This window comes from Mercenaria mercenaria, chromosome 13 (genome assembly GCF_021730395.1).
Source record: "Mercenaria mercenaria strain notata chromosome 13, MADL_Memer_1, whole genome shotgun sequence".
Taxonomy (NCBI): domain Eukaryota; kingdom Metazoa; phylum Mollusca; class Bivalvia; order Venerida; family Veneridae; genus Mercenaria; species Mercenaria mercenaria.
The window spans coordinates 44,608,865-44,632,526 of NC_069373.1; the positions used below are offsets into that span (position 1 = coordinate 44,608,865).

The 23,662-nt window shown below is 36.1% G+C and overlaps 1 protein-coding gene across 1 annotated transcript in view; it reads left to right on the plus strand.

The window, feature by feature from the left end:
- Window positions 1-17,542, plus strand: part of LOC123530387 (acylamino-acid-releasing enzyme-like) — a 58,591-nt gene extending 41,049 nt beyond the window's left edge. Inside the window, exons 17-22 of the mRNA XM_053521676.1 lie at window positions 238-348; window positions 1,775-1,823; window positions 2,038-2,068; window positions 6,263-6,365; window positions 9,997-10,103; window positions 15,238-17,542. Of these exons, the coding sequence (XP_053377651.1) occupies window positions 238-348; window positions 1,775-1,823; window positions 2,038-2,068; window positions 6,263-6,365; window positions 9,997-10,103; window positions 15,238-15,340 (504 nt within the window). The 3' untranslated portion in view covers window positions 15,341-17,542. The remainder of the gene's footprint in view (window positions 1-237; window positions 349-1,774; window positions 1,824-2,037; window positions 2,069-6,262; window positions 6,366-9,996; window positions 10,104-15,237) is intronic.
- Window positions 17,543-23,662: the final 6,120 nt, after the last annotated feature.

The following is a 23,662-nucleotide window of genomic DNA, read 5'->3' on the forward strand; positions in this document are numbered from 1 at the left end:
AGTAAACATATGCATGGCATCTTTTTTTATGGTCATTTAAAGCATTCCGGTGCTTAGGGTGCCTGTTTCTTTTGACAGAGAATTGTGGGGGTATTAATCACATTCAGTGATAGCTCTAGTTGATAAGGAGTTAAAACAGTTTCGTGCTCAACTTTCAATAATTATTAGAAATGTTTTGAAAATTTTCTTAGTTAACCATTTATTTTGTTGTTGTGTATCAATGTAGTATGATTTCAGAATGCAGCACTAGAGGTTATAGATAAAGAAGGTTACGACAAGGATCGAGTATTTGTGTCGGGTGGATCACATGGTGGTTTTCTAACCTGTCACCTGGTTGGACAGTTCCCTGTATGTAATGTTTTGCTCAATATCTTATGATTGTTTCAAGTTTCAGCATAAAGCATATACATAAGGGGAGCGTTGGTCTAGTGGTGAAGGTGTCAGTGGCTCAACCCTAGAGTTGTGGGTTCGAACCCCATTGGGTCACGACCACAACTTCTCTTATGACACCAGTACTGGTTTTTTTTAAGGAAGTGGACTCGAGAGTGGTTCCATTAAGCTGGATGCTTTCATCACAATTGAGCTAAACATATTAGTATAAACTAAAGCATTATACATTATGTACATTGTAAGATTAATTTTTTTTTTTTTTTAAAGTCTTCTTCCAGTTGAAAACAAAGGTTATGGGCATTATTAGATGCTTTTAGAACAAGTATTTATAGTGTAAGTTATGATAAGGGAAGACTGTTTTTAAATATTTGCAGTATTCAAGGAATATAAACATCAATTGTTTGGTCATTTTTAGCTCGACTATTCGAAGAATAGGGGAGCTTTCCTACTCGCCCCGGCGTCGGCGTGAGCGTGATAGTTAGTGTTAGCGTGAGCGTCACACAAATGTTCAAGTTGGCGTACCACCCCAAATATTTTCAAAGTCCATTGAGATATTGCTTTCATATTTTGCATACTTGTTTACCATCATGACCCCAGTCTGTAAAAAGGAGGAGGCAACTCTATCAAGCATTTTGACTGAATTATGGCCCCTTTTCGACTTAGAATAAATGTTAAAGTTTGCGTACCACCCCAAATATTTTCAAAGTCCATTGAGATATTACTTTCATATTTTGCATACTTATTGACCATCATGACCCCAGTCTGTAAAAAGGAGGAGGCAACTCTATCAAGCATTTTGACTGAATTATGGCCCCTTTTCGACTCTGAATAAATGTTAAAGTTTGCGTACCACCCCAAATATTTTCAAAGTCCATTGAGATATTACTTTCATATTTTGCATACTTGTTTACCATCATGACCCCAGTCTGTAAAAAGGAGGAGGCAACTCTATCAAGCATTTTGACTGAATTATGGCCCCTTTTCGACTTAGAATAAATGTTAAAGTTTGCATACCACCCCAAATATTTTCAAAGTCCATTGAGATAATGCTTTCATATTTTGCATACTTGTTAACCATCATGACCCCAGTCTGTAAAAAGAAGGAGGCAACTCTATCAAGCATTTTGACTGAATTATGGCCCCTTTTCGACTTAGAATATGCTTATTGTAATGTTAAAGTTTTTCTTATTGCTTATATTATACTATCAAGCACTGAGAATAGTCGAGCACGCTGTCCAAGCTATACCTTTTAGAATTGTGTTCACTTGTTTATTGTCATAATGTAAGTAAGTAGGCCAAGAATCATAACTCTTGTTTGCATTTTGTAAGAGAGGAGTTATGGCCCTTTTTGTACTGAATTTTTAATTCTCCATTTTTTTTTCAGGATTTTTATAAGGCAGCAGTTTGTAGAAATCCTGTGATAAATATTGCCAGTAAGTTATTTCGGATATAAGATTACTTATGATATAATTTCTGTGAATTTATAAAAATTGCAGCTATTTACAGTGCTTGTCTAAGACAGCCATTCTTTATGACTAGAACATTAATCTTGTAAATACGCCCCATTTAGTTATGGTACTGTAAATGTGCAAATCATTTACTACTGTACAATGCACATGTGTACACAATTTTTTTGTTTGTTTTCAGCAATGACTGGCAGCTCAGATATACCTGACTGGTATGTATTTTACAATTTACCATGTGACTGGTTTGTATTTTACAGTGTGACTGGTTTGTATTTTACTGTTTACAAGCTGACTGGTACATATTTTTCTGTCTGACTGGTTTGCATTTTACTATTTAAAATCTGACTGGTACGTATTTTACAGTCTGATTGGTTTGTTTACTATTTACAGTCTGACTGGTACGTATTTTACAGTCTGACTGGTTCGTATTTTACTATTTACAGTCTGACTGGTATGTATTTTACAGTCTGACTGGTTTGTATTTTACTGTTTACAATCTGACTGGTACGTATTTTACAGTCAGACTGGTTTTTATTAGCTCACCTGTCACAAAGTGACAAGGTGAGCTTTTGTGATCGCCTGGCGTCCGTCGTCCTTCCGTCTGTGCGTGCGTGCGTTCGTGCGTGCGTAAACTTTTGCTTGTGACCACTCTAGAGGTCACATTTTTCATGGGATCTTTATGAAAGTTAGTCAGAATGTTCACCTTGATGATATCTAGGTCAAGTTCGAAACTGGGTCACGTGCGGTCAAAAACTAGGTCAGTAGGTCTAAAAATAGAAAAACCTTGTGACCTCTCTAGAGGCCATATTTTTCATGAGATCTTCATGAAAATTGGTCAGAATGTTCACCTTGATGATATCTAGGTCAAGTTCGAAACTGGGTCACGTGGGGTCAAAAACTAGGTCAGTAGGTCTAAAAATAGAAAAACCTTGTGACCTCTCTAGAGGCCATATTTCTCAATGGATCTTCATGAAAATTAGTCAGAATGTTCACCTTGATGATATCTAGGTCAAGTTCGAAACTGGGTCACGTGCGGTCAAAAACTAGGTCAGTAGGTCTAAAAATAGAAAAACTTTGTGACCTCTCTAGAGGCCATATTTCTCAATGGATCTTCATGAAAATTGGTCAGAATGTTCCTCTTGATGATATCTAGGTCAAGTTTGAAACTGGGTCATGTGGGGTCAAAAACTAGGTCAGTAGGTCTAAAAATAGAAAAACCTTGTGACCTCTCTAGAGGCCATATTTCTCAATGGATCTTCATGAAAATTGGTCAGAATGTTCACCTTGATGATATCTAGGTCAGCTTCGAAACTGGGTCACGTGCAGTCAAAAACTAGGTCAGTAGGTCTAAAAATAGAAAAACCTTGTGACCTCTCTAGAGGCCATATTTCTCAATGGATCTTCATGAAAATTGGTGAGAATGTTCACCTTGATAATATCTAGGTTAGGTTTGAAACTGGGTTACGTGCGGTCAAAAACTAGGTCAGTAGGTCTAAAAATAGAAAAACCTTGTGACGTCTCTAGAGGCCATGTTTCTCAATGGATCTCCATGAAAATTGATCAGAATGTTTCTCTTTATGATATCTAGGCCAAGTTCGAATCTGGGTCACGTGCAGTCAAAAACTAGGTCAGTAGGTCTAAAAATAGAAAAACCTTGTGATCTCTCTAGAGGCCATATTTCTCAATGGATCTTCATGAAAATTAGTCAGAATGTTCACCTTGATCATATCTAGGTCAGATTCAGAAGTGGGTCACGTGCCTTCAAAAACTAGGTCATTAGGTCAAATAATAGAAAAACCTTGTGACCTCTCTAGAGGTCATATTTTTCAATGGATCTTCATGAAAATTGGTCAGAATTTTTTATCTTGATGATATCTAGGTCACATGTGCTCAAAAACTAGGTCACTATGTCAAATAATAGAAATAACGACGTCGTACTCAGTTCAACACTGGGTCATGTGGGGATAGGTGAGCGATTCAGGACCATCATGGTCCTCTTGTATTTACTTTTTACAACTCCTGCATTAGAGCCTGAAGTAATTTCTGTATGTCATTTACTGGCTGTTGGCATCCATACTCTGCCTACTTTAGTTCCTTTAAGATATTACATGTTTGGGCTAATTATATTTTTTAGCACAAACACAAAACCTTGAATTTTGAAAATGGGAGTTTTTGACTTAATTAAGTGTGTAGTATTTATGATTGAAATTTGATGAAATTTCACAGAATGTATTTGTGGAACAGAGGTAAATTAAATACAATATAGTTATCTAAACGAATTGAAGGGTTCATTTATGAAATATTTATGTTTTTTTGTGCCCCCCCATGAGTGGTGGGGGCATAGAGATTTGCTCTTGTCCGTGCGTCTGTCCGTCCGGAGTTCGTGACGCGCCTAGCTCAAGAAGTATTCGATATAGATTGATGAATCCTTGCATGTGTCTTTATCATGATATGAACTTGCGCACCTCCTATTTTTTCGTCTGGCACCACCCCCTATTTCCAGAGTTATGGCCCCTGAAATAGTCAAAAATGCACATTTTCACCTTGTGACACGCATAGCTCAAAAAGTATTTGATATAGATTCATGAAACCTTGCATGCGTCTTAATCATGATATAAACTTGCGCACCTCCTATTTTTCATCTGGGTCCCCTTCCTATTTATGGCCCCTGAAATAGTCAAAAATGCACATTTTCACCTTGTGACGTGCCTAGCTCAAAAAGTATTTAATATAAATTTATTAAACCTTGCATGAGTCTTTATCATGATATGAAATTGCGCACCTCGTATTTTTCATCTGGGTCTGCCCCCTATTTTCAGAGTTAGAGCCCCTGAAATAGCCAAAAATGCACATTTTCACCTTGTGACGCGCCTGACTCAAAAAGTATTACATACAAATTGATTAAACCTTGCATGAATCTTTATAATGATATGAACTTGTGCACCTTCAGTTTTAAATCTTCCTCCGCCCCCTATTTTCAGAGTTATGGCCCCTGAAATAGTCAAAAATGCACATTTTCACCTTGTGACCCACCTAGCTCAAAAAGTATTACATATAAATTGATTAAACCTTGCATGAGTCTTTATCATGATATGAACTTGCGAACCTCCTATTTTCTGTCTGCCTCCGCCCCCTATTTTCAGAGTTATGGCCCCTGAAATAGTCAAAAAATGAACATTTTCACCTAATTATGTGCATAGCTCAAAAAGTATTTGATGTAAATTCATGAAACCTTATTTGAGTCTTTATTATGATGTGACCTTGCGCACTTGGCATTTTTCTTGAGAATCTTAGCGCTTATTACAGAGTTACAGCCCTTGAAATAGCCAAACTAGTAGATTTTATGTTTGTGATGCTCATAGCTCAAAAAGTATATGGCCTAGAATAATGAATCCTTTTCATAAAATGTTTGTTGAGGCTATACCCCATTAAGACTACAAACATTTAAATTATTTCCCCTTATTTGTGACAATTGTACCAGTGGGGGCAAACCCTGTGTCCTACAGACACATTCTAGTGTAACTTACAATCTGCTTGGTTTATAATTAACAATCTGACTGGTTTGTTTTTTGCTTTGTTTGTATATTACAATCTGAATGAGTTAAATAGAGTTAAGTAGTGTAGACTTTTTCAGCAAACTTCATGTACCAACAGAATTTATTACAATTTTATTACATTATCACTTCAAACAATATTTTTGGCAGATTGATGGGATAATGAGTCTAAGATGTTAACCTTTTTAATGAGTCTCATGTTAACCTTTTTGTTCATTCATTTTTCTCAACAACTACTTATCCAAACTTCAAGAAACTTAGTCAGAATGATCCCCTATTACCCTAGTTGGTCCAAAGTGAGAATGGGGTCACTTGGTCAAAGGTCAAGGTCACAGGGACCTGAACATTGAAGATGGTTTCCGCTCAATATCTGGACAAGTTTTTCACCTAGGACCTTGAAACTTCATACGTATGTTGGTCTTGATGTGTACATGACCCCTATTGATTTTGGGGTCAAAGGTCAAGGTCACAGGGATATGATCATTGAAAATGATGTTTTTCTTACTTTGACTTTTTTACACCAATTTATTTCTTTAATTTCATTTTCTACCTGTCAATTTCTTTTTTTCTCCCTTTTTCCTTCAATAGTGTTTATTAATTTGGGGGTTATTTATTGTATGCCTTTATTAGAACTTTAACTCATTATCACCTAATTCGGAAAACCTGGCCAAAATGCCGTCAGGTGTTCCCTGCTTGTCAAAATACATACCGGTCAATTAACTAGAATATGAAATTCTGTTCCTTACAAAAAACTTAGAACTATCAAAATCATATTTGAAAAGAAATATCCAGGTTACAGTTTATACCACCATTAATTTTGTTATATTATTTAAAAAAAAATTTAACATTCAGGTGTAATGTAGAGGCTGGCCTTGACTTTGATTTCACAACAGTCCCAAGTGAGAAGTCGATGACTGCCATGTGGAAATGTTCACCATTACAATACGTTGATCAGGTATGTCTAAGAGCCACACCATGAGAATACCAACATAGTGCGTTTGCGACCAGCATGGATCCAGACCAGCCTGCGCATCTGCGCAGTCTGGTCAGGATCCATGCTGATCGTTTTCAAAGCCTATTGCAATTAGAGAATCCATTAGCGAACAGCATGGATCCTGACCAGACTGCGCAGATGCGTAGGCTGGTCTGGATCCATGCTGATCGCAAACGCATTATGTTGGTTTTCTCAAGACGTGGTTCTCTTCTTTTTATTGTTGTCTTATATTGACTGATTAAAAAAATGTTAAGGGGTTTATGCTGCTGACTTTGAATTACCTACAAGGTTTTACCAGACAAAGGATCCTGTGTCCATATACACATAAGTTTCACTTTGTACTGGAAATTCTATCGACTTGCATCCCCATGGACACAGCGTCTTGGTCTTTCATAAATGGGTTTTTACTACTTTCAAATTTTGCAGTAAATTTATATTGACAAATTTACGCACTGGGCTTTTATCAGATTATCTTTATCGGCTAACTTTAACATGTTTAATGTTTATAAGTGATTAAATGCTGTCTTTGGAACACTCGGAAGTTAACATTACATACTGAATGAGTTGTACTAAATGTCAAAGCAAAGTACTTTTTAGTGGGGTAAGCTTTTTTGGCAATACTGAATAGAAATTATCAGGATGATAAATTCTCAGGTCAGCACCAAAAGTTGAGGGTTGCTTCCAATCAATTTGGCATGAATGGTTACGATAAGAAAATGATTGCATGTTCTGTAACATTTGCTTTTCTGCAAAGAGTTCTGGAAGGCATTGATTTTCCTACATTGAATGTACACAAGCACTGAATGTACAATATAAACCTAGAATAAAGCTTACCCAAACAGTTAGTCGGTATATTATACACTTGATGCGTGCGTACGTCCAATAGGTATGAATAATTATTAATGTTTGTGAAAGAGTTGTAGCAAACAGTTCTTTGAAGGCTAAGGAAAATGCTTTGTAAATGTCAAACATACATCTTCCATGTGATTTCATAAAAAAAATGCAATTTAAGGTTTAGGAGTATATCACCAAAACACAGAAATATTTTATAAACGAATAACATCGTTACCAATATTTTACTTAACCATTACATGTTCTGCCGTACTGTCCCGTACTGAAAATATTCTGAAAAAGTTGTCCCCCTTTGAGAATGAATGCCATTTGTAAAGAAATAAAAATAAACAATTGCTGAAAACTATGTTCCACTTAATTATGTGAAATTTCAACACTCGCATGCGATTGCAAATGAATCAAAACTAACATGTGTAATAGTTCTTTGAAAATGGTGAATTTTTGAAGGCGTTTGACTGCCCGGAAGTGGGTCCCATTTAGGCAGTCTTTTTTTCGGAATTCAATGTTTATATTAGTATACTGACACTTGTTTTGTTGTTTTTGTAATGATAGCGTGTATATTACTTATATTACTCTACAAAACAAGTGTCAGTATACTGATATAAGCATTGAATTCCGAAAAAAGAACTGTTTAAACAGGCCCCACTTCCAGACAGTCAAGCGCTTTTAAAAACTCACCATTTTCAAGGAACTGTTACACATGTTTGTTTTGATGCATTTGTAATAGCGTGCGAGTGTTGAAATTTCACATAACTAGGTGGAACACAGTTTTCAGCGATTGTTTATTTTTATTTCTTTACAAATGGCATTCATTTTCAAAGGGGGACAACTTTTTCAGAATATTTTCAGTACGGGACAGTACGGCAGAACATGTAATGGTCAGGTAAAATATTGGTAACGATGTTGTTCGTTTATAAAATATTTCTGTGTTTTGGTGATATACTCCTAAACCTTAAGTAAGAAAAATAGCTCTACTGAGCTAAAAAACTGAGAACTAGATCTAAATCTGCCATTATGCGACTCTCATTTTTTTCATGCCATTTTTAGCTCACCTGTCACAAAGTGACAAGGTGAGCTTTTGTGATGGCGTGGCGTCCGTCGTCCGTCCGTGCGTGCGTGCGTGCGTTCGTGCGTAAACTTTAACTTGTGACCACTCTAGAGGTCACATTTTTCATGGGATCTTTATGAAAGTTGGTCAGAATGTTCATCTTGATGATATCTAGGTCAAGTTCGAAACTGGGTCACGTGCCGTCAAAAACTAGGTCAGTAGGTCTAAAAATAGAAAAACCTTGTGACCTCTCTAGAGGCCATATTTTTCATGAGATCTTCATGAAAATTGGTCAGAATGTTCACCTTGATGATATCTAGGTCAAGTTCGAAACTGGGTCACGTGCCATCAAAAACTAGGTCAGTAGGTCTAAAAATAGAAAAACCTTGTGACCTCTCTAGAGGCCATATTTCTCAATGGATCTTCATGAAAATTAGTCAGAATGTTCACCTTGATGATATCTAGGTCAAGTTCGAAACTGGGTCACATGCCGTCAAAAACTAGGTCATTAGGTCTAAAAATAGAAAAACCTTGTGACCTCTCTAGAGGCCATATTTCTCAATGGATCTTCATGAAAATTCGTCAGAATGTTCACCTTGATGACATCTAGGTCAAGGTCGAAATTGGGTCATGTGGGGTCAAAAACTAGGTCAGTAGGTCTAAAAATAGAAAAACCTTGTGATCTCTTTAGAGGCCATATTTCTCAATGGATCTTCATGAAAATTGGTCAGAATGTTCACCTTGATGATATCTAGGTCAAGTTCGAAACTGGGTCACGTGCGGTCAAAAATTAGGTCAGTAGGTCTAAAAATAGAAAAACCTTGTGACCTCTCTAGAGGCCATATTTCTCAATGGATCTTCATGAAAATTAGTTAGAATGTTCACCTTGATGATATCTAGGTCAGGTTTGAAACTGGGTTACGTGCGGTCAAAAACTAGGTCAGTAGGTCTAAAAATAGAAAAACCTTGTGACGTCTCTAGAGGCCATGTTTCTCAATGGATCTTCATGAAAATTTATCAGAATGTTCCTCTTGATGATATCTAGGCCAAGTTCGAAACTGGGTCACGTGCGGTCGAAAACTAGGTCAGTAGGTCGAAAAATAGAAAAACCTTGTGACCTCTCTAGAGGCCATATTTTTCATGAGATCTTCATGAAAATTGGTGAGAATGTTCACCTTGATGATATCTAGGTCAGATTCAGAAGTGGGTCATGTGCCTTCAAAAACTAGGTCATTAGGTCAAATAATAGTAAAACCTTGTGACCTCTCTGGAGGTCATATTTTTCAATAGATCTTCATGAAAATTGGTCAGAATTTTTTATCTTGATGATATCTAGGTCACATGTGCTCAAAAACTAGGTCACTATGTCAAATAATAGAAATAACGACGTCGTACTCAGTTCAACACTGGGTCATGTGGGGATAGGTGAGCGATTCAGGACCATCATGGTCCTCTTGTCCTATTTAGTGTCTGTATACCTGAGGAAGTTGCACTGTATAATTATGCATCTTGCTTTAATTTCATTTCATTGGATAACACTTTATGTCTTTGCTCTTAACGTAAGCACATGAATTGTACATCAGAATTCCCCTTATATGACATTGTGTTAAAATTTTTGTCCATATTGTACATATTGTGCTTAATCTGTTTTAATGAAAAACTGTTGCAATTATTTGTGTTGTTCGTTCTTAGATTGAAACCCCAGTGATGATAATGATTGGAACAGATGATAAACGGTGTCCACCAAAACAAAGTTATGAGCTCTACAAGGCTCTGAAAGCCAGGAATAAACCTGTAAGGTAGGTATAAACTTTGCTTTTCTACAGTCAAGACTGGGTTTTTTACAAGAAGTGGAGCTGAATTGTGAATTAAATGATGACTTCTCAATATAGAGGTCATAAGTTTGAAGTCCATTAGGATAATCTACTGTTAATATAATTATTTGATTTTTAGCTCACCTGAGCCAAAGGCTGTGACCACTCAATGTCCGTTGTGTGGCGTGCGGCCATCAGTGATTTCTAAAAAAAATCTTCTTAAAAACCACTGAGCAGAATTACACCAAACTTCAAAGGAATGATCCTTTTGTGGCCCCCTTTCAAAATTGCTCAAAGAATTGAATTCCATGCAGAACTCTGGTTGCCATGGCAACCGAAAGGAAAAACTTTAAAATCTTCTTGTCCAAAACCACAAGGCCTTGATACTTGGCATGTGACTTCATCTAATGGTCCTCTATGAAGATTTTTCAAATTGTGCCCCTGGGGTGAAAAGAGGCCCCACCCTGGGGGTCACAAGTTTTACATAGACTTATATAGGATAAAACTTTAAAAATCTTCTTGTATAAAACCACAAGACCTAGGCCTTTGATATTTGGTATGTAGCATTGCTTTAGGTCCTTTACCAAAATTGTTCAAATTATAACCCTGGGGTGAAAAGAGGCCCTACCTAGGGTGGTCTCAAGTTTTACATAGACTTATACAGGAAAAAACTTTAAAAATCTTTTCGTCTGAAACTGGAAGGCCTAGGCTTTTGATATTTGGTATGTTGCATTGCCTTGTGGTCCTCTACCAAAATTGTTCAAATTATGCCCCTGGGATGAATAGAGGCCCTGCTCTGAGGATCCCAAATTTAACTATAGGGGAAAAATACAAATCTTTTTGTCTTTAAGTTCAAGGCCTAGACCTTTGATATTTGGTATGTAGCATTCCCAAGTGGATCTCTGACAAGTTTGTTCAAATTATGCCCCTTCGGTGGAAAGAGGCCCTGCCGAATTGATTAGGGGTCACTTGACTGTGACCTTGACCTACTGACCTAATTTCTTATTTTTAGCTCATCAGAGCACAAAGTGCTCAAGGTGAGCTATTGTGACCTGTCCTTGTCCGGCGTCCATCGACGTGCGTCGTCCGTCAACATTTGCCTTGTCAACACTCTAGAGACCACATTTTTGAACAATCTTTATGAAACTTGGTCAGAATGTTTGTCTTGATGATCTCTAGGTCAAGTTCGAAACTGGGTCATGTGGGGTCAAAAACTAGGTCAGTAGGTCGGATCAAAGGAAAAGCTTGTGAACACTGTAGATACCACATTTTTGACCCAATATTTATGAAACTTGGTCAGAATGTTTGTCTTGATGATCTTAAGATAAAGTTTGAAACTGGGTCATGTAGGGTCAAAAACTAGGTCAGTAGGTCAGATCAATGGAAAAGCTTGTGAACACTCTAGAGACCACGTTTTTGACCCAATCTTTATGAAACTTGGTCAGAATGTTTGTCTTGATGATCTCTAGGTCAGTTTTGCAACTGGGTCATGTAGGGTCAAAAACTAGGTCAGTAGGTCAGATCAATGGAAAAGCTTGTGAACACTGTAGATACCACATTTTTGACACAAACTTTATGAAACCTGGTTAGAATGTTATTCTTGATGATCTCTAGGTCAAGTTCGAAACTGGGTCATGTGGGGTCAAAAACTAGGTCAGTAGGTCAGATCAATGGAAAAGCTTGTGTACTCTCTAGAGACCACATTTTTGACCCAATCTAAATGAAACTTGATCAGAATGTTTGTCTTGATGATCTCTAGGTCAAGTTCGAAACTGGGTCATGTGGGGTCAAAAACTAGGTCAGTAGGTCAGATCAATGGAAAAGCTTGTGAACACTCAAGAGACCACATTTTTAACCCAATCTTTATGAAACTTAGTCAGAATGTTAGTCTTGATGATCTCAAGGTCAGGTTCGAAACTGGTTCATGTGGGGTCAAAAACTAGGTCACCTGGTCAAATCAAAGGAAAAGCTTGTGAACACTTTAGAGGCCACATTTGTGACTCAATCTTTATGAAACTGGGTCAGAATGTTTGTCTTTATCATTTCTAGGTCAAGTATGAATCTGGGTCATGTGGGGTCAAAAACTAGGACACTAGGCCAGATCAAAGGAAATTCTTTTCAACACTCTAGAGACCACAATTTAAGTTTGAAACTCATGAGAATTAGTCAGAATGTTTGTTTTGATAATCTATAGGTCAAGTTCGAATCTGGGTCATATGGGGTCAAAAACTAGTTCACCAGTCAAATCAAAGGAAACGCTTGTGAACACTCTAGAGGCCACAGTTGTAACCAAATCTTTACAAAATTTAGTCAGAATGTTTGTCTGGATGATCTTTAGGTCAAGTTCAACTCTTGGTCATGTGGGGTCAAAAGCTAGGTCAGTAGGCCAGATCAACTCTGGTGAGCGATGTATAGGATCATCATGGCCCTCTTGTTTAAGATACAGCCTTGAAATTTGGAAGACATGTACAGTTTTGTACACTGATCTTGAAACTGATGTTCAGTGACCATGAATATGACCTACTGACCTTCTTTCTAATATTTTAGCATCAGGGTGCCATATGAAACATGTAGCTTGTATTACTCAGGTGAGCGATTCAGAGTCATCATGACCCTCTTGTTAAAAACTTTAGAGCCATTTAATATGCTTAAAGGTCTAAGAAAGCAGACATGAGAATACTTTGAATAAGCTTCAGGAAATTTCAGGAAGAAGGCTTGAGAATTATTTGAATGATTTTTAAGGGTTTAAGGAAGCAGACATAGGAATAATTTGAATAAGCTTCAGGAAGGCTTGAGAATGATTTGAATGATTTTTAATGTATAAGGAAGCAGATATAGGAATAATTTGAAGCTTCAGGAAGGCTTGAGAATGATTTGAAGGATTTTTAATGTATTTGGAAGCAGACATAGTTATAATTTAATAAGCTTCAGGAAGGCTTGAGAATGATTTGAATGATTTTTAATGTATAAGGAAGCAGACATAGGAATAATTTGAATAAGCTACAAGAAGGCTTGATAACGATTTTAATGCTTTTGATACACCCGAAGGGACGTACTATGTTATGACGCTGGTGTCCGTCTGTCCGAGCTCACATTTGCATACTTAGGTGGCTATAGGAACAATAGGTAACTGTACTTTTATTTTGATGTCATTCATTCCGTAAGGCTTTTATGTGGCTATTTTTCTCTTACGTGGCTAAAAGAACAATAGAGAGACAAAAGAGTAGCCATAAGTATCCATATGTAGGAACGTGCATCCGTCCATCCGTCTGTCCGTTAGCAAGTTCGTGTCCGCTCTGTAACTCTTGAACCCCTTGAAGGATTTCAAGGAAACTTGACACAAATGTTCACCACACCGAGACAATGTGCAGAGCGCATGTTTTGGATGTCTCGCTTCAAGGTCAAGGTCACACTTAGGAGTCAAAGGTCATATCAGTTTGTTTCGTGTCCGCTCTGTAACTCTTGAACCCCTTCAAGGATTTCAAAGAAACTTGACACAAATGTTCGCAACACTAAGATGACGTGCAGAGCGAATGTTCCGGATGACTTGCATCAAGGTCACACTTAGGGGTCAAAAGTCATATCAGTTTGTTTCGTGTCCACTCTGTAACTCTTGAACTGCTGGAAGGATTTGGCAGAAATGTTCAGCACATTGTAACAATGTGCAGAGCGCATGTTCCAGATGACTCGCTTCAAGGTCAAGGTCACACTTAAGGGTCAAAGGTCATATATGACTTTGCTTTGTGTATATTGCTCTGCATTGCAGTGCTCTTGTTTTATTTTAGCAGATCTCTTTTTTGTACTTACAATATTTTTTTTTTAATTACTTTCCTTTTATGTTACTATAATAGCTTATTTTGAAACTTTTTTATTATTGGCCGTAGGGAAAAAGCGAGACCACTTTTCTGTGGTACAACATGGATGGTACCTCCAATTTTTAGGTGTATTTTCACATACCTGAACCTGATAAGGATTTATTTGTAGACTTTGAATATTTTTTTTGTGGACTTAGATTTATTTTTTGAAGTTTTCCTTTTGTTGTTCCAGTCCTTTGGGGCTACAACAGTCAAGTTCTTAAAATTTTGCTCCCATCCTATGATGTAAGCCTTCGGGCGTAAATTGCCCCGCTTGGCAGCACTCTTGTTAACATATAAGAAAGCAGACATAGGAATAATATGAATAAGCTCCAGGAAGGCTTGAGAATGATTTGAATGATTTTTAAGGTTTAAGGAAGCAGACATAGGAATAATATGAATAAGCTTCAGGAAGGCTTGAGAATGATTTTAATGATTTTTAAGGAAGCAGACTTAGGAATACCTTGTTTCAGGAAACATACATTAGAGTGATTTGAATAAGCTTTAATGTTTAAGGACTTGAGAATGATTCGAGAATTATTGATACAGACTTCAAAGAATAAGTTAGAAAAGTTTTATGGGTTTAAAGAAGTAGTTTGGAATTTTATTTAAGGATCTTCACTATCTGATAATTTGATACTAATTAAATGTTTGTACCTAAGAGCACGAAGTGTCCATTAGTATCACTACCTGACTACCAAGGTTTTGCTGTAATTCTGTGATTCCAGCAGGTATGCAAATTTTGATTCCATACCTCATGTTTTTATTTTGATGTAAATGAGATGTGGAACCAACATTTGTAGTCCTGTTTGGCGCCATATAACCTATACTGTGTTGGTGCACCGTAAAACCCAAACGATTAAATAACCCACTACTAAACCAGGGAATGCGAGTTTGATAACCTTTTTCTCCAACAAAAAGTTCTAACATCGGGATAAGAGTCCCTTGTATCTGGCATGCTAAGGAACTGGGGAAGCTCCTGGAATTGGAATGTCTTCTATATCTTGCACTATTATCCCACTAAAATTTCTAGTAGTCTTCTGGAGGAGTCACCCATTTGGGTCATGGATGGTGATAGTAAAAAAGTTTAGAAACACGTATTTCTGCCTAGGTGTCAGAATGGCAAGGTAGGTAATCTGTGCAAGAAATGTTCAAAAGTCAAACAAGAGTTATGTCACATTAACACTCAAGGAAAATGCATTGGCTTTATGTTTACAATTAATGAAATAAAATTAACTTATAATATACCTTGTTCTGTGTTTCAGATATATTGCCTATCCAGACAATGGACACCCGATAGTGAAAGTGGACTCAGAAGCTGATGCCTGTATTAATATATATAAATGGTTTAGTGAACACCAACCTTAATGTCGCATCAATGTTACAAAATATATGCTGTAATATTGGTGGATGTAGTTTGAAATGTGCAGGACACCGAAACCTCATAAACAGAGACATACCTTTTTCCTGAAAATAAACAGATAAAACTCGTGTACTATAGATGGGTAGTAATAGCAATGGTTTTATTTTTTGTTGATATATATGGGTTACATGCCACTCACATATACAAAATATTTCTGAAAATTAATCTGAATCATGTCCTAAAATACATGTACAAACACTCATGTTTCGCGAATTCTTAACACTGGATCCAAGTTCATAAAGTTTACATGGAAATTACCCAAGCGCCAGTATTATTCATTTAAACAGCCTTTAAAAAGTCAGGGGTGTAACTGTTTCAAGTTATCGCAGTTCATAACCCATTTGAGTTATTGCTTATACTTTCATAACTTAATTGGTTTCAGTTATCATAAAATATTACAAAGCCCTCCTGTGCCAATTCCTAATTTTGAATGTGACTAATGCAATATTTGTCTGAATCCATGAACTTTATCTTTCCAGCTATGCAATAAATTTTTTTACGCAAAGCAGATAAAGGTTTACGCAAAAGTTTTAAAGCCATAAAACTCCTATCACCCATTATTCTTATCAGGTCATGGTCAGACTAAAAGAGAATTTGATTAACCACAGTTTGCTACTCATTTTCAAATTACAAATTTCACTTTAAAGGTCACTTTGTGAAAACAGCAAAAAGACTTTTTTTGAATAACTTACCTGAGTTAACTATATTTTATAACTAATACAGGTTATAAAATGCTTAAAAAAGTAACTGAAATAGGTTATATAACTTAAAACAGTTACACCCCTGACTGTTAAATGAATTTTGAAAAAGAAAATAATCAGGGGTTTTGTTAAGGGAAGGGAGATTACCTCCTGCTCAAGTGGTCTGAAGGCATGGCCGAGTTCTTAATGGAAGGCATCTTGGAATTATCCCTTGCTATGCAAGTTCCAGTTTTTGCTTAAATAACTAATTAAACCCCTTGATTATTAAAAATTGCTTACACAGAATACAATGATTCTATGTATGCAGAGCACAGTGAGTAATTATTATTGTATAGAAAAAAAAATTCTGGTTGTGATAACAAAATCAAATTTAATTCAAAACTTGAAAGTTCATTTCCAAATGAACTGAAATGTTAATCCAGGTTGTTAGTTTATCACCTTTGACCTTGTCATTTTCAATGATTGTGGGCCTTAATTGCTTACCACAGTTTTACCACTCTCTGTGGTGGCCTCTGACTCCGAATAAAATGATCAAATAATATGCTAATTAGATAATATTTTAAGCTACATTGTGTGAATCAATAAACAGTTCTGGTATATACAATTACTTAACATTTTTCTGTACAATATGGCAATATTTGGACAGCTACCCATTAAAAAAAACATTTTGAAAGCACTGATCAGTGAGTCCTAGATGATTTCAGGATGGGTACAAGAACAATTTGTATAAGAAATTATTACAGAAATATTTTGATTCTATTTTTGTTTTTCTCTAAATATACAGATTGACATGTTTACATATCTATTTAAGATGAAGGAAATGACTGATAATGAAAATATATTCAGATCAGGTATTCTGATCAGGTATTCATTGACGACGAATAATTTGATGTAATTTGTTCTTTAGTTAACATAGGATTTTGTACCAACGTTGCATCATTCAATATAGAACAAATTGTATCCATTGCTGCACAGATATGTTTTTCAAGGAAAAATCACTAATTGGAAAAGGAAAGTAGGTCTAGGATAACAAATTTGTGTTCATCCAGTGAGCTCGGTAGGGGAAACTAGATAGTCAGTCTCAGAGGTGTGGCTTTTGTCTTAAATAGTCATTTCCCTGGGGAAACCAGTTGTTTTTTGCAAGTATTTGACAGATGACATTATATTTTTTTTGTTTTTCTATTGTCATTTCTTCTGGGGAAGTTGCAATTTCTTGAACAAAGTATAAGAACTCTGGAATGTGTATTGATCCCCGATCATTATTAGTAAGACACTGCTCAAAAATGGCGATAAAAAGTAACACAAACAGAACATATGTCGCATTTTCTTTTGTATGCATTCCAAACAGAGGTACATTTAAAAGGCACTTTGGTGTAGTCTAGCATTTTATATATATTGTATATTGTTTAAGTGAAGAGACTTTCATATTAAATTGCATCAGAATGACTACGCTTTATTGTTACTTTTCCATGTGAGCCAAACCCAACCAGGTTTACATTGAATATCTAGCAGGATACACTAAAATCCCAGTCATTATTAAATTTTTAACTTGCCTGAGCAGAAAGTATAGTGATCACTAGCCATTCCTCGTTCATTCACATTTCATGTTCACCGCAGGGACTTATGATTTGCCCCATTTGTCTGCCAGCCACACTGGATCCTGTGAAAACTGAATACAAAAAAATTTACTTTTCCATGAGATTTGGGACACTACGTGCATTTATCAAATGAAACAATTGTCATTTACCACAAATTTTAGCGTTTCTGCTTAAGATTGACTCATTTTACGCTTGTCAGTGCATATACACAGTATCTGGTTATCAAAAGCTCTTTACCTCTATAGTAGTAAAATAGAATAGTAAATCTTGATTTTACTTAGTTTTATGAAAATACCTTATCACTAAATGGCAAATCCGGTGTTCTGGTGTACACATCCTCACAGTGGTACATGGATTGACAGGATTATGGAGAACATGCACATCTTTTTATTAGCTCACCTGAGCAAAAGGCTCATGGTGAGCTTTTGTGACCGCTCAATGTCTGTCGTGCGATGTGCGTCGTCCGTCCATCAACATTTTCTAAAAAAAATCTTCTTGAAAACCACTGGGCAGAATTAAACCAAACTTAACAGAAATGATCCTTGGGTGGCCCCCTTTCAAAATTGTTCAAAGAATTGAATTCCATGCAGAAAAGCTTTAAAAATCTTCTTGTCCAAAACTGCAAGGCGCAGAGCCTTGATATTTGGCATGTAACATCATCTAATGGTCCTCTAGTAAGGTTGTTCAAATTTTACCCCTGGGGTTTAAAGAGGCCCTGCCCTGGGGGTCACAAGTTTAACATAGACTTACATAGGAAATTTTTTTTTAAAATCTTCTTGTCTAAAACCACAAGACCTAGGCCTTTGATATTTGGTATGTAGCATTGCCTTATGGTCCTCTACCAAAATTATTCAAATTATAACCCTGGGGTGAAAAGAGGCCCTGCCCCGGGGGTCTCCAGTTTTACATAGACTTATATAGGAAAAAACTTTAAAAATCTTCTTGTCTGAAACTGCAGGTCCTAGGCTTTTGATATTTGGTATTTTGCATTGCCTTTTGGTCCTCTACCAAAGTTGTTCAAGTTATGCTCCTGGGGTGAAAAGAGGCCCTGCCCCGGGGGGTCTCAAGTTTTACATAGACTTGTATAGGAAAAAATTTCAAAAATCTTCTTGCCTGAAACTGCATGGCATAGGCTTTTGATATTTGGTATGTTGCATTGCCTAGTGTTTCTCTACCAAAATTGTTCAAACTTTTCCCCAGGGGTTTAAAGAGGCCCAGCCCTAGGGTTCTCAAATTTAACATAGACATATCTATAGGAGATAAAATCTTCTTGTCTGAAAGTTCAAAGCCTAGGCCTTTGATATTGGGTTTGTAGCATTGCCTAGTGGATCTCATACAAGATTGTTCAAATTATGCCCCTAGGGTGAAAAGAGGCCCCGCCCAGGGGGTTACTTGTTATATGATTCATATAGGAATAAATACTTCAAAAATTATCAAATCATATTTCTCAGTGTGCTTAATCATAATTACCTGATGACCCAAAGTGATTAGGGGTCCCTTGACTATGACCTTGACCTGCTGACCTTACTTTCTTGTTTTTTAAGATACAGCCATGGAATTTGGATGACATGTACAGTTTTTCACACCAATCTTAAAACTGACTCTCAGTGACCATGAATGTGATCTATGACCTTCTTTCTAACATTTTAGCATCAGTTTGCCATTTTAAACATGTGGCTCACATTACTCAGGTGAGTGATTCAGGGTCATCGTGACCCTCTTGTTTTGTTAAACCCCCGACGAAAGTCGGAGGGATATAGTTTTGGCATTGTCTGTCTGCCCGTCTGTCTGGAGCCATATCTAGGAAGTAGTTGGGAGGAATATTTAAATAAAACTTCATATATATGTTCACTACTATGAGTTTATATGGTCCATCAAGTTTCAGTCAGATTGCCCAATTAACACCAGAGTTATGGCCCTTAGAAGTTTCTAGTGTTAACTATATAGGGTACTATAAATATGGCAATTTCTGCATCATAACTTTTGATATATTTGACCTAGAACTATGAAACTTAAACAGAATTTAGATCACCATAATGTGGTTGTGCACACACAATTTCATTTGGATTTATTTTGTAACTTCAGAGTTATTGCCCTTTAATTGTATAAAAATCCACATATTTGTACTTAACAAACTTACCATTTGGTAGAATTTCATTAATTTTCTTTCATTCTTTTTAATGAACATTTATTATAAACATGTGAAGATGTGTACCCACATGTGGTCAACCCCTTACCTTCGTCATACCCCTCCCCCTCCCGAACCCCATCCCCCTCCCAAAAAAAAAACAAGAACAGTCATTCCTTATTTTAGATCTTTTTCAAACAAACTTCATATACATGACCCCCACTGTGAGGTTATGGGGCCCGTCAAGTTTCAGTCAGATTGCCCAAGTAACACCAAAGCTATGGCCCTTAGAAGTTTCTAGTGTTAACTATATAGGGTACTATAAATATGGCAATTTCTGCATCATAACTTTTGATACATTTGACCTTAAACTATGAAACTTAAACAGAATTTAGATCACCATAATGTGGTTGTGCACAAACAGTTTTGTTCGAATTTCTTTTGTAACTTCATAAGATATTGCCCTTTAATTGTATAAAAATCCACGTATTTGTACATAACAAACTTACCATATGGTAGAATTTCATTGAATTTATTTCATTCTTTTTCATGAACATTTATTATAAACATGTGAAGTTGCGCACCCACACCTGGTGACCAACTCCCCTTGTATTGGTTACACCTTCTCCCCCTCACACCCCCTCTCCACCAACCAAAAAAATAAATTCTTTTTTCATTTCTTATTTTAGATTTTTTTTCAAACCTTACATGAATATTTATCAACATGCAAGTTGTACCATTGTCCCTCCTCGCTCCTCCACCCAGTCATGCCCACCACCGATCAGGCATCCTCTGCCCCCCCCCCCCCCCCCCCCCCCCCCCCCCCCCCCCCCCCCCCCCCCCCCCCCAACACACACACACACACTTCACCCAATTTTTTTTCGTTTTTAGCTCATCTGATTTTTTGAAAAAAAATGATGAGTTATTGTCATCACTTGAGCGGTTGTCGGCGTCGGCGTCGGCGTCGGCGTTGCCTGGTTAAGTTTTATGTTTAGGTCAGCTTTTCTCCTAAACTATCAAAGCTATTGCTTTGAAACTTGGAATACTTGTTCACCATCATAAGCTGACCCTGTATAGCAAGAAACATAACTCCATCTTGCTTTTTGCAGATTTATGGCCCCTTTTGTATTAGAATATCAGATTTTCTTGTTAAGTTTATATGTTTTAGGTCATCATTTTCTCCAAACCAATTATGCAGAAGTCTAGTGTTAACTTGGAATAAATTGATTCTGCATCATACTGATATATTGACCCTGTAACTAAACAATAACACCATAACCCAATTCTTGGTTTTTTGCTAATAGAATTATTGCCCTTTAACTTATAAAAATCAGTATTCATTCCCTTTGGTAAGATTTTAATTTTTTGTCAGCTTTTAATCTAAACTATAAACTGTTGCATTTACCAACATTGCAACACTTACTTTCACCATCCATCACGAACCCTACACCCCAAAAAACATAACGTCCATCCTTTAGCTTTTTTGCATAGAATGTGATTATGGGCCCGTCTTTTAGTCAGATTCCCAGAAAATATCAGATTTCTTGTTAAGTTTTAGGGTTTATAGGTCAATTTTCTGCTATAACTTCAAACTTTTGCCTTAAACTTGCAACAAATTTAGATCACCATATAGTGGTGTTGCAACAAACAGTTTTCGACATTCTTTTGTTTCAGAATAATTATTGCCCTTTTGTACTAACAAATACATTGTATTTCATGAATTTGTTATTTTCGAACTTTTCTATAAACATGAGTCAAGCATTGTTAAAACTTCACAGTTTGTTCACCTTCATAATGGCACCCCTCTCCCCAACCAAAAAAATAATTCTATCATTTCTTTTTAGAATTTTTTTAAACTTAAAGAATAATCAACATGCAGTAGACATTGTCTTTCCTAATCACCACCAAATAATCATCTGACTCCCCAACACACCCCAATGTTTGCTTTGTTAATTTTCCATCAATATTTATAATCAACATGTGAAGTTTCGTTTCCTCACCCGTTCACCTCCCCCCCCCCCCCCCCACCCCCAACCCAACCCCTTCAAAAAAATAAATAAACATATATAAATATTTCCATTCCTTTCTTTTTTTTAAAAAAAGTTCAAACCTTCAACATGTTAAGATGTTACTGCACCAACCTTGCTCCAGCCATGTTCAAGATATCTTACTTGATTGTGTTTTCTTAAAGGACATATGTCATTTTAAGTTCAAATGTACACGTTAAACTGCAACACTAATTGGTGCCAAACCACTCGAAGACAATATATCGTTCCAGTTAAACTTCAAGCTCACATTTCAATTATATAATTTTAAAAGCTAAGCTTATTACAGTAAGCATATTCAATTAAAAATAAGTTCTTTAGTCAGGATCAAAGTATCATACATTTATTATGTACTCTTTTAACTAAACATGTTTTCTATAAAATTGATTTTGACTAGATCTGATGAAATTATTTGCTTCTTAAAAACATCCTTAACTTTTTGCCGGATATATTTTTTTGCCATTCCTCACCACAAACCCTTTCGGCAGGGGATACCAGTTTATCGAATTTGCTTGTTGCTATATGGATAAGTCTAGTTGCTATGGCAACAAATAGATTGAAAAAAGGAAAATCCCACTTTGTACTACAAGAGACTTTTCTCCGGGCAGGTTTATTCCCCGGAAAACTCGGAAATATTACGGCTAATTTCCGGAAATCATGTACATGGCCAGAAGTTTAATATTTGGTGTTATAATCAAAATATTTTGATATATGATCACTTTGAGCATCTAAGCTTTGGATAGAAGTGATTTTTTCAGAGTTACTGATATATTTAAAGTATAACCGACTGTCAAAATTAACCGTTTTTGCCGTGGACTTGTCATATTTGGAAAACCCTGAAATCATTTGCATGGCTATAAGTTTCAATCTAAATATTTTGATATATAATCATTTTTGAGCATCTACGCTTTGGGTAGAAGTAAATTATTGTGGAGATGTTGTTATATTTAAAGTATAATCGACTGTCAAAATTAAACGTTTTTTGTTGTTTTTTTTTGACGCGGAATTGTCATATTTGGAGAGACCGGAAATCATTTACATGGCTGTAAGTTTCTAATTTGTTGTTTTAATCTAAATATTCTGATATGATATATTTTCTGAACATCTATTCATGGGGTAAGTAGAAAAAAGTATGAAAATAACTCTACATTTAAAGAATAAACGTCTGTCAAATTAACCGTTTTTGGCCGTCAAAATCATCATAATGAAAAAAGTGGAAATCAAGTACTTGGCTATAAGTTTCTTACTTTCTTTTTAAGTCTAATTATTTCAACATATCATATTTTTCATGTCATTTTCAAGTATGCAAGCTTGAAATAGGATGAAAACCTTGTGTTAAGTTTTCCATGTATTACGTTCAAACGGCCGCCAAAATTTAGCATTTTTAACCGGCGAAATCGCCGCATTAAGAAAAGACGGAAATCAGAAACTTGGTAAAAAGTTTCCTATTTTTTATTTTCATTAACTATCTTCATGTCTAATTATTAAAAAGAATCACGCACTTATAATTATAAATTTAATTGCATAATAATCGACGTAAGAATTATTCCATTGACAATTAGATAAAGTCATATGCTTTAATGCTTATAAGCCAATCATGACATAAACATTGACACATTACTCTCAACACGTTAACTATATTTAATAATGATCAACGTTACACAAAATCGTATAAATTTATCTAATTCTTACAAGAAAAGCGTTCCACTGACATTGCTAAATTCGTTTTTAAAAATTTTCTGTGCTTTATTAATAAGTTTATCATTAAGTCAGCCACTTGGGTTTTCAATTAGTT